The sequence below is a fragment of the Drosophila kikkawai genome, chromosome 2L (genome assembly GCF_030179895.1).
Source record: "Drosophila kikkawai strain 14028-0561.14 chromosome 2L, DkikHiC1v2, whole genome shotgun sequence".
Classification (NCBI taxonomy): domain Eukaryota; kingdom Metazoa; phylum Arthropoda; class Insecta; order Diptera; family Drosophilidae; genus Drosophila; species Drosophila kikkawai.
This window is the reverse complement of record NC_091728.1, coordinates 30,225,844-30,237,277: the sequence shown is the minus strand read 5'-3', so window position 1 is coordinate 30,237,277 and position 11,434 is coordinate 30,225,844. Positions and strand designations below refer to the sequence as shown.

Below are 11,434 nucleotides of genomic sequence, written 5' to 3'. Positions count from 1 at the left end.
AGGAGCAGACGTAATTGGGAGCGGCGCCCGCGCGAAGCATTGCTTCGCGGCCGTACCGCGCGAGTGTTACGCCCCATCTACTGTAACCCCCCCCCCCCTTTTACATTATGTACATGTTACCTCCCCCCCCCTTTTAACTCTAAATAAACGAATATAAAAAAAAAACCTATTCACTTCTTGGCACCGGTAAAACGGACCAACAAATTATGAACGCGTCACAACTTCTTTCTCAGCGCGTTTTAATTTCGTATTTTCTCGGCGCGTCTTACTTCCTCTCTTAAATTTTTCAGTGTGCCCACCTATTATATCGTCAAAGTACAACATAAGAAAATAGTTCATCGCTTAACCTATCGATATCTAATATAATATTATCGAATTCAAATTTATCAGTACCTTATTTCAAATTTTAACAATATGTTTCGGATAAAAAATTTGGACTTAATTTGCAAAGTTCTCCAGACTCGAGGTCTAGTCGGTTTCGATGACCGTCAGAAGTATTGAGATGGTTACTTATCTTGAGCGGTGTTACAGACACCGGAGCTTGCTCTCACGCCCCCTATGCGTGAACAATACAAATATGCCGATCAAATACAAAGATATGCCAACTTTTATTAAAAAACATATTATATATTGTTTTTCAGGCTTACAGTTACAACTTCACTTTCACACTCACCGCTTAGCGTTTTTCTCTAGATTTAACGATCTTTTCTATGTCAGCTATATGATATTTTTTTTTAGCTCACTATTTATTTTTCGCTGTATATAAACGTATATAAAACTCACTTTAATTCGATTACAAACAATCCTCAAAATATCGAAAACAATAACTAACTGTTAGTTGAAAGCAAATGTTGGTGTGTTTGTTGAATTTAAAAAAAAACTGAAGGGCAGAGGGAACGAGGGAAAACAAGGTGCTGAATCCTGTTGCTGCTGTCTTGGTTCGACGCCTTGTCCTCCAGGAAGAAGAACTGGCCGGATCACTTCTGTTCCGTATCCTTGAGCGAGTCGAGCATATATTGTTCTTGTTGATGCGGGGCCTAAAGTTGTTGGAGTCGCTTCGGAAGGTGATGCCGAGCAGTTCGTGGAATCGGTTCATGCCGTTCAGCAGAAGAATCTACCGCTTGATAGCCTTGCCCACCACCAGACGCTGCTCCGAGTCCAAGTAGGCTGAGGGCTCGTTAATGAGGTAGACATCTGCTGGCTTGCCCAAACACAGAGCTAAAGCCACGCACCTTCTGCACCTCCTGGTCCATAATCTTCTCAATCTTCATCGGCTTCATCACATCGGTAAATAACTGAGGATGCACGTACGCGTCACGGATCTTGTCGTGCAGCAGATGGCGCACATGGTTCTGGAAGTAAAACTCCGTGCGGAAGCGCACGTTCTCGGTAGGCACGAAGCCGTCAAGGAAAATGTTGATGCCTTCGCGGACGGAGAAAGGACAGACAGCTGCAAAATCTCTCGATCCTGAATTTGCGAAAGGTCCAGCATGTTGCAGATCTTTGTCTGCAGGTCGCGACCGTCCTTCTTGTCCAGCAAATCACCGACAGCGCCGCGGACCGCCTTGGGGATCTGATTCATATGTTGTCCTCGAGGATCTTGGTGAAGTATTCTCCAGCTCAGAGCCGCGGAAGTAGCTAAGGGTCTCCCAAGCACGTGCTCGTTCATGTTAGCAGTTAGTAGGCGCGAAGAAAATAAATAGAAAAGCATGCGAGGAAACTACTACTGGCGTGCTGCCGGATTGGTTGCTTGCATGCGTACTAAGTGGGTTAAGATTAAAGTTTTTAGTTTTGGGAGGCTAACAACATTAGATGTTATGGGGTACAAATCATTATAATTTCCACAGAGGATTCTAAAGGGGTCATGCAGTTCAGTGGGGCAAAACTTATGGTAAAAAAAGCTGATCCAGCAAGTCAGCACTTTCCACGTCACCATGGATTAGGTTAGGTTAGGTTAGACCGGACGGCCCTTGAGGGGCCACACATAGGCCAATATGGCCCATAGCTATCCGGGGAAACTCCTGGATGGACCTAGATCAAGGTGTTTTTCGCAAAGGCAAGGAGTTCGCCTGGCTTCCTCCTGGAGGCATCTTCTAGCGATGCCAGAACTGGAGAGCCTAGGTATCTCATTCTTGCCCTCGTTAGGGCCGGACATTTGCAAATGAGATGCTCCAAGGTTTCGATTGCCTCGGATTCATCACATTTCCGGCATTTGGCGTTGTCGGTAATACCCAGCTTGACTGCATGTGCAGCAGACAGGCAGTGACCTTTAAGAATACCTACTAACATTCTGCAGTCCTTCCGCGGAAGATGCAGCACGTAGTGGGTGAGTTTCTCGTTGTGTTCTTTGCACATGATTTTTGATATTCTGCAGGTTGCGGAATTACTCCTCCACCTGCTTTTTGCGCTTGCGTCAGCCCGTCTCTCTAGATCGCTTTGGAGCGTTCTTAGGGAGATAGGGACGTTTTCTGTTCTTTCACTCTCCAGTCCAACGCCTTTCTTTGCAAGTTCGTCCGCGGTTTCGTTACCGTCTATGCCTTTGTGGCTGGGAACCCAGTAGATCCTCACTGACTTAGTCGTGCTTAGGCTATCTAGTGAATCCCTGCTTGCCAGTACATTTTTGGAACTGCTGATTGCATGGATCTTATCGCCGCTTGACTGTACAAACAAATTGACCGCCTCATGTGGACGGTTTATGCTCTGCGCAAACTCTGCTGCTTTAGCTTATACGACAGCCTCATTTCAGGGTCTGAACAGTATATGCCCGCTCCAACTCCTCCTTCCGTCTTGGAGCCGTCGGTGTATATATTGAGGTGTTGAGCAGAGTCCTGGCCTGACTTCCAGTCATTTGGTCCCATGAATACTGTTGTGTTTACATCCGGGGATACATCTAGGGGATATATACCGATTATGGTTTCGAGTGCTTTGGTGGGGGTTGACCTCAGCGCCCCTGATATGCAGAGCAGTGCCTGCCGCTGGGTTCTCTCCATAAGCTTATTATACGTTTTCTTCTCCGTGGCTTGCCACCACACTAAGACTCCATACAGCAGAGTCGGACGCACCACCGATATGTAGACCCAATGCATTAGAGCGGGTGAGAGGCCCCATGTGCTGCTAAGCATCTTCTTGGATGCATATAGCGCTATGGTGGCCTTTTTTACCCTCTCTACTACATTGGCTCCCCACGTCAGCTTGCTGTCAAGTACAATGCCGAGGTATTTGACTTGTGTTTTAGGGGTCAGCCTGGTTTTGTTAATTTTCGGGGGGATCCATTGCGGCACCTTGTATCTCTTGGTGAAGAGAATAAGGTCCGTCTTATCCGCATTGATATTGAGTCCTACATTCTCCGCCCACTCACATATCTCCCTGTGTGTTGTTTCCATGATCGAGCTGAGGGTCGATGGACAGACTCCCGTGATAATTATGATGTTATCTTTGGTGCTTTCCTCTCGAATCTCTTGATTAGGTCGTCTACCACCTTGCGGCGTGCCTCTGTGCGCTCCTCTCACCATGAAAGCGCTGCCCCAATCTGATTGTACCCCCCGGCAACTTAGAAGATTTCTTATCCACAAGTTAATAGCGGGGGACGTGTTGGTCGCTTCTAGGCGATCCATTATTGCGTCCGTGCTAACTTTGTTGAATGCCCCGGATATGCCCACGAACACTCCAAGTGCATACTCCTTATTGTTTAGGGCTCTCTCAATGGTGGCTACCAACTAATGTAGTGCCGTCTCAACTGGTCTCCGCTTCGTGTAGGCATGCTGCTTATCCCAGTAGTCCCATACACCGTTCCTGATGTATAAGTCCAGCAGCTTCCCAGCGTTTTGAGTAGAGGTAAGGCTTATCGGTCTGTAATCCTTGGGGCTCATGTGGCTGCACTTTCCTGCTTCGGGCAGGAAGACAATCCGAGAGGTCCTCCATTGGATAGTGTTGAGAAATAGATAGGTCATTTTCATTGCTTCTTTACTCTTCTTAATTTCATATAATTGCACCTAGTTAATTGCGCATCACTGTATTGTTCACTTTATGAAAGCTTAAAGCTCACATGCATAGCCGAAAATTCAGCTTTTTGGTATGTGTTAGCGCATCACGCGATCTTTGCATTTTATTCTTTTTCTGTTCTATTGCTTCTGTATACTTGACCGCAACCGCACGCAAAATCGCTCTCCGATGACTTAGTGGCGTTCAACCTGGAGGAGGGGTACGAGGATATACCGGAATACGAAGAGAAGTTCTACAGTGCCCATGCTATTTTTAGTAAAGCCATAAAAGAAATGGGAGGTCAACATTATGGCCAAGGCCAGTCTAACCTTTTGCTCTCAAGTACAGTGGAACGTTTATTTTAGGGACAGAATCAGCTTTTGGAACAAATTCAAACCTCTTCGGGTGCAACTGATTTAAGGTTCGAGAAAATTCTGATTCCCACATTTTCTGGTAAATATGAAGACTGAAGCCAGTTTAGCGATTTGTTTTTGAGCTCAGTGAATAACAACGAGAAGCTTTCTAAGTGCCAAAAATTCCATCACCTCAAATCTTATCTGGATCACCAAGCTCTGTCGTTAATAGGGTCTTCCCACACACCGTCAAAGCGCATCTACCGTATGTTGAACAAACGGTCCATAAGGTTTTGCCGTTCCGAATTTTCTCAATTGGACCTGCATCAAAGCGCATCAAAATGTAACGACCGTTTGTTTGGCGATAGTTAGGCGATAGTTTTTCGGTGCAACTCTGAAAATTTGACCAACACTACGAAAGTGTATACACACTTGGCGAGAAACAAATGAGATTTGGAATTTAAAATGTGGCGCCAAAGCTACAAGCATGCCCAAAATAGTTGTTGGCGTTTTTTCTGTATATTCTTGCCCCAATATGTCCCCAATTGTTACTATTTAATATAAACCGCCTGCCTCTACCTTATTTTGAAGATTTTGGATGCCTATACCACCAATAGACACTCTTCGGGGAATTTGCTCTGTGTTAGAGAAAAATCATTAGAAAAACTAAAATTCCTTGTCATTTAATTCATTTAAATTTAGTGCGGATAAATTCTGACGCAATCTGTACCTTTTCCTGTTGTACAACAGCCAAAATAGTTGATAAATGCTCCATTTCAAATTTGCAACTGCCAATTCGACAGTTTTTGTTTACGTTTTCATGAGCCACAGCTGATCGATCAGCTGTTCGGATGCACTTTGACGCTCTGTGGGAACACGAGTTTCGCATCTGCGAAAAATCCCAACCGTTCCTCACAGATGCGCTGTGTGGGAAGACCGTATAATTAAACATATCGCCGTTTGTAACGATAATTACCAAGATGCATGGGAGAAATTGGAAAATCGTTATAATAAAAAATCGCTTATTGCTCGTTTTTTTGTGCAGAATTTTCTGTCGCTGCCAACCAGTAATAATTTGAATATCGCTGAGTTACGCAAAATTGTGGATTATGCCGACGAATGTATACGAGGCCTACACGCGCTTAACTGTGACAGCCGCGATGTATGGCTAACTCATATTCTGCTATCAAAGTTAGTTTGCGAAATCAAGCAAGTTTCAGCTAATTGTAGTATGTCGTCCAAGGAAGACGTCACCTTATATGATTTATTCACTTTTCTCTTCGCTCATTGTGATACTTTGGAGTCTTGTCAGGATTTACACGCATTGCAGCCGTCAAGACCAGCCCAGAGTAGACGCCGCCAAGTCGCCTATCACGCAAGTGGATCAAATCAACCTTCCCGCGAGTGTATATATTGTCAAGGACAGCACAATATATATTCATGTACTGAATTCAAAGCCTTGGATGTCGGAAGCCGCCGCACCTTTGTCAGGGATACTAAGTTATGCTTCAATTGCCTAAGTAAATTGCATCAAGTTACGGATTGTCATTCTTCAAACACTTGCCGTCTGTGCAACGCTAGACATCACACTCAAGTACATCCGGAGGAGTCAAGATCGACTACTTTGGCTTCCGCGCAGATGTCTGCCGCTGAATTAAATGCAACTCCTTCCTTTGATCATGCTGCTGACATGAATACTGCCGCTATCAGCCATCATACTGTGGAGAGGGCTAACAATCAAGCCCTACTGCCAACCATTCTGGCCAATGTTATTGACGCATGTGGCAACACCACCTCATGTAGGTTGTTGCTCGATACTGGATCAACAATAACCATAGTCTCTGAGTCCTTTATCCAAGGGATCGGAATTTCTCGCTCGCATGCTCGCATTTCGGTAGTTGGTTTAGGTGCTAGCCCGGCTGGCGTGAGCCGAGGTCGCGCTACCTTCACCCTGCTTTCAAGGACCACTACTGCATCAGTGGAGGTCACCGGTTTAATTATGAGTTCTCTGACTTCTCTGCTTCCAGCTTAGCAGGTCAAGTCCAGCTCTTCTATATGGAACATGATTCGCCGCCTACCGTTAGCTGACCCGAAGTTTGGAGCTCCTGGAAAAATCGACGTGATCTTAGGCGCTGATCAGCTGTGGAACATATACACTGGACATCGCCGAGAGTTTGGTATCGAATACCCCATCGCACTACATACTAATTTTGGTTGGGTAATTACAGGCAGTTATACTGATTGCAACGAAGCATCTACGCAAGCCCAAGTCCACCACGCGTACGAAGACTTGGACTCCTTGGTCCGATCATTCATGGACATGGAACAAGTGCATCCGACCAAAGCAACGATTGATGCTAATGATCCTGCAGAACAACATTTTCAGTACCCATTTTAGGAGCCCATTATGCCAATTGGATCTACGTTGCCACAAGCTTTAAATCGCTTCGCCGCATTAGAAAGGAAATTTCAAAAATTCCCCGCACTCAAACAACAATATGTTGATTTCATGGAGGATTACCTGAGACGAGGGCACATGGAATTGATACCTGCAGCTGCAGCTGGTGAGGATCCAGCACGCTACAATTATTTGGCACACCACGCAGTGTTTAAGCCAGATAGCACTACCACACGTTGTCGAGTCGTATTTGATGGCTCAGGAAAGGACTCCAAGGGTCATTCGCTTAACTCCCGACTGCACATAGGCCCAACGGGATCTACTTGGAGTATGCCTTCGCTTCCGTCAGCATCGTTACGTATTTTGCGCTGATATCGAGAAGATGTTTAGAGGGATCTTGGTAGCAGACGAACATACGCATTATCAACGAATAGTTTGGAAAAAGGAGGAAACCGCCACGCTGGATCATTATCGATTGCTGACAGTCACATATGGATTAGCTTCATCGCCGTTTATAGCTGTTCGAGTCCTGAAGCAGCTCGCCGCCGACTATGCCGGAATGTAGCCGAACGCTGCTGTCGTTCTTAATAGAGACGCTTACGTTGATGATATTCCTACGGGATGCGACAAAGTTGAGGATCTCATTGCACTCAAGGATGAGCTGATTCTGCTTCTGAGTGAAGCTCATTTCAACCATCGAAAATGCAGTTCAAACTGTTGCGGCTTATTAAAGTCTTTGCCAAAGGAGATTTGTGAGTATCCACCAAACGCTTTAGAGAACGAAAGCCCTTTTCGATTTGTTAAAGTTTCGGGAGTATGTTGGGAACCTAAAACTGACTATATCTTCTTCAAGCTAGCATACCCTTAAATTACAACTGCTCTTACGAAACGCACTTTGCTATTAGAGCTAGCCAAGATGGGTTTGCTTGCGCCCACCACTGTTTTTCTAAAGATTCTATTTCAAGATAGTTGGCTCAGCTCTGTCGAATGGAGTGAGGTATTACACCCCCATTTATGTATCCGATGGCAACAATTCGTATCTGAAATGCTTTTATTGGAAACTTGTCGAGTTCCTCGCTACATTTCAACACCAAGTCAAACAATTGAGCTGCACGGCTTTGCGGATGCTTCATCTCAGGCATATGCGGCCGTCATCTATAGTCGTTTCAAAGTCAACGCTGGATACCCAGTCAACCTGATAAAGGCCAAAACTCAAATCGCACCTATTAAGCCCATATCCATTCCTCGACTTTAGTTAAACGCTGCACATTTGCTTTCTAAACTGATTTCCTTGGTCAAGCAATCATTAACTATTCCTATTTCCAGAATCAATTGTTGGTCAGACTCTGAAATAGTCCTGCATTGGCTATCATCTCCTCCTCGGACATGGAATACATATGTTTGCAATCGCACTGCTGAGATTTTAGAAGTTTGTCCAAGAAGGTGCTGGCAACATATTCGGAGTGACGATAATCCTGCAGATTGCGCTTCCCGAGGTATATTACCAAAGGACCTCGTCGATCATCAAATCTGGTGGAATGGACCAGCTTGGCTATCTCAGTCACGTTCAGCTTGGCCACCCGCTAAGGCTAAGTTTGTTTTGTCGACAGAAGAAGAGGCATGCTTGGAGGTAAAGGCCGAACCCAAAGTTAATCTACATATTTCCGACGACGGAAATTCGCTCAACTGTATGATCAACAAAATCTCCTCATGGTCTCGCTTACTGAAGATACTCAGCTACTGCTTTCGCTTCGTCCATCGTTTTCGTGGAAGGACTCCACTCCAACCGTTCCTAGCGGCGTGGGAGCTACAATATGCACGATATATGATATTCACGCACGTTCAGAAAGAGTTCTTTAGCATGGAATACACTCATTTGAGCACCGGACAACAATTATCAAAGAAGTCCAAGTTAATCCGCTACACGCCCTTCTTAGACGAGCAAGGAATAATGCGTGTTGGTGGTCGCATAGACAATTCTCTGCCTAATTATGACGCAAAACATCCCATAATTCGGCCTTAGGAATCTCCAATCACTGCTTCACTCATTCTATATCAACACTCTGCCTTGCTACACGCTGGTGTCGAATACACCTTTCACAGTTTACGACAAAGATATTGGATTCTAGGAGCTAGAAACCTCGTCCGCAAAACTGTATTCAATTGCCGAACTTGCTTTCTGCAGCGAAGACACACGGCCTCTCAACTGATGGCAGATTTACCAGAGTTTCGTGTTCAACCTGCCCGCTGTTTTCTTCACACTGGTTTGGATTATGCTGGACCTGTATCGATCAAAATATCTACAGGTCGGACGCCAAAGTTTGGAAAAGCTAGGTTTGCTATCTTCGTTTGTCTATCTACAAAGGCGATACACCTTGAGCTGGTCAGTGATCTGACAACATCTGCATTTATTGCTGCCTTTCAACGCTTTTGGTCCCGCCGTGGGCCCATCTCGACTTTGTACTCAGACAATGGCACAACTTTTCATGGAGCTAAAAAAGAGTTAGCGGAAATGCAACAGATCGCAATTTCCCAAAGTCAAAACGAAGAGATTTCGAGTTTCTTGTCGAGTCACGAAGTTAATTGGCACTTCATCCCGCCCTCTGCACCCCATTTCGGAGGCATTTGGGAGACTGGTGTGCGATCTATTAAACTGCACCTGAAACGAGTTGTTGGCAGCAGTGCACTAACATTCGAGGAATATTCGACCCTGCTCATACAGATTGAAGGACTGCTGAATTCTCGTCCTTTGTGCGCACCCAGTGACCACAGCCTTAATCCGCTAACCCCTTCTCATTTTCTAACAGGTCAGCCTCTCACTTCGGTACCAGAGCCATCTGTCCTGGATGTGAACATCAACAGACTGCAGCGATGGAGGCAATTGCAGGCCAAGATCCAAGGGTTCTGGAAACGCTGGAATCTAGAGTATGTCAACACACTTCAAGCTCGCACGAAATGGCAACAAGATGCTCAGAACATTGCCATGGACACCCTGGTTGTGCTGAAGGAGCCAAATCAACCGCGAAGCAAGTGGTTGTTGGGACGAGTCGTAGAGATGCATCCTGGCCAGGATCAGAGGGTCCGTGTCGTCACAGTGAAAACCGCTAGAGGAACCTACAAGCGACCTATTACGAAAATTGCTTCCTTTGAACTGAACAGTCGTTCAGGGGGCCGGTATGTTGAGAAATAGATAGGTCATTTTCATTGCTTCTTTACTTGTTCTTAATTTCATATAATTGCACCTAGTTAACTGCGCATTACTTTATAAAAGCTTAAAGCTCACATGCATAGCCGAAAATGCAGCTTTTTGTCTATGTGTTAGCGCATCACGCGATCTTTGCATTTTATTCTTTTTCTGCACGCTGTTCTTCGCCAGTTCTGTTGCTTCTGTATACTTGACCGCAACCGCACGCAAAATCGCTTATAAATCTTTGTACAGTAACCCATGGGGTGATCACCTCCTTGGTCACCTGCAGCATAGCTGGGAATATTCCATCTAGTCCTGGTGCTTTTATCCTCGCAAAGGAGTCTATAGCCCAGTGGATTCTACCAGAGGATATTAAACCTTTTGGGAGATGCTCTACTCCAGTTGCTAGGTCCTGGTGCTTATTTGCATCGGGTACCTCAGTGCATCCTGGGAAAAGCGCGTGCATTAGTGCTGTTAGGGCCTCTTCGCTGCCCTCAGTCCACTGTCCGTCGCACAGTAGCGCCTCTCAAACAATTAACGTTGCAAAAATCGAAAAAGTCATGTTCGCAAAAACGATTTTAACCATACTTATTTGACAGAAAATTTCCCAAAGATTCAGAATCTGCAATCAAATCTATTTTAAGATTTTTTTTTAGAAGATATGAGCATTTAAGTTGAACTTTCTTTTGTTTTTTGCATCATACCAAAAAAGTAGGTAAATGGTCGACTTTCAGGTAATATTACACAAAAACCATAAAACCAATGGTCATGGTTTTTACTTTAAATTATAGATACATTCATAAATTGTTAATTAACCCAAAAAAAACGGCACTTTGGTTTGGACTTGTACAGGTAAATCGCCACCTGCCAGGTGTCAATTTTTTTCACCTTTTTCTGCCTAAAGTAGTCTATAACTTCTGAAGCCGATGAAAGCCACCGACTACACTATATCTACAAGTTACGTGGATCTTTCCTGAACCAGAATTAACTTTCATCGGCTGCGTCGAGCTGCGTCTGCGAAAATGCAACGACATAAACCAAAGCTACTCATATACCAAAAAGTCCGACACAATTTCATACATTCCAAGAAATATACTAACTAGCGGTTACACTTTGAAATAAAAAAAAATTTTTTTTTCAGTTTTCAATTTATTTTTATTTGAGCAAATACATAAAAATAAACATAAAAAATTAAATACAAAATATTTTTAAAAAATTATTTTTTTATTATTTTTTCACTTTGATCCCCTTTAAAAAGGCGTATTTGTGGGTGTGGTACTTTATTCAGTACATATATATATTTTACAACAATTACCTGTCCAATGCCGTTTAAATTATTCGATTACCTTATTTGGTTCAAAAGATATGATTTTTGCAACGCTAAATGAGAAAAGGCGCTACTGTGCGTCGCACAGTAGCGCCTCTCGAACAAAAGCCGTTGCAAAAATCGAAAAAGTCGTTGTCGCAAAAATGATCTTAACCATACTTATTCGACAGGAAATTTCCCATGGATTC

The 11,434-nt window shown here is 44.3% G+C and overlaps 2 protein-coding genes and 1 pseudogene across 2 annotated transcripts; 2 read left to right on the top strand and 1 right to left on the bottom strand.

Moving 5' to 3' along the window:
* Positions 1-869: 869 nt before the first annotated feature.
* On the bottom strand, positions 870-1,280 carry LOC121503222 (protein Pixie-like; annotated as a pseudogene).
* A 5,116-nt stretch (positions 1,281-6,396) lies between these two features.
* LOC138928629 (uncharacterized) lies at positions 6,397-7,297 on the top strand. Its single transcript, XM_070285978.1, has 4 exons — positions 6,397-6,511; positions 6,563-6,663; positions 6,733-7,060; positions 7,167-7,297. Exons 1-4 carry the CDS (start codon positions 6,397-6,399, stop codon positions 7,295-7,297), a joined length of 675 nt encoding a protein of 224 aa, XP_070142079.1.
* Positions 7,298-9,244: 1,947 nt separating this feature from the next.
* On the top strand, positions 9,245-9,922 carry LOC138928625 (uncharacterized). The gene has a single exon (XM_070285976.1). It carries the CDS (start codon positions 9,245-9,247, stop codon positions 9,920-9,922), a length of 678 nt encoding a protein of 225 aa, XP_070142077.1.
* The last annotated feature ends 1,512 nt before the right edge of the window (positions 9,923-11,434 follow it).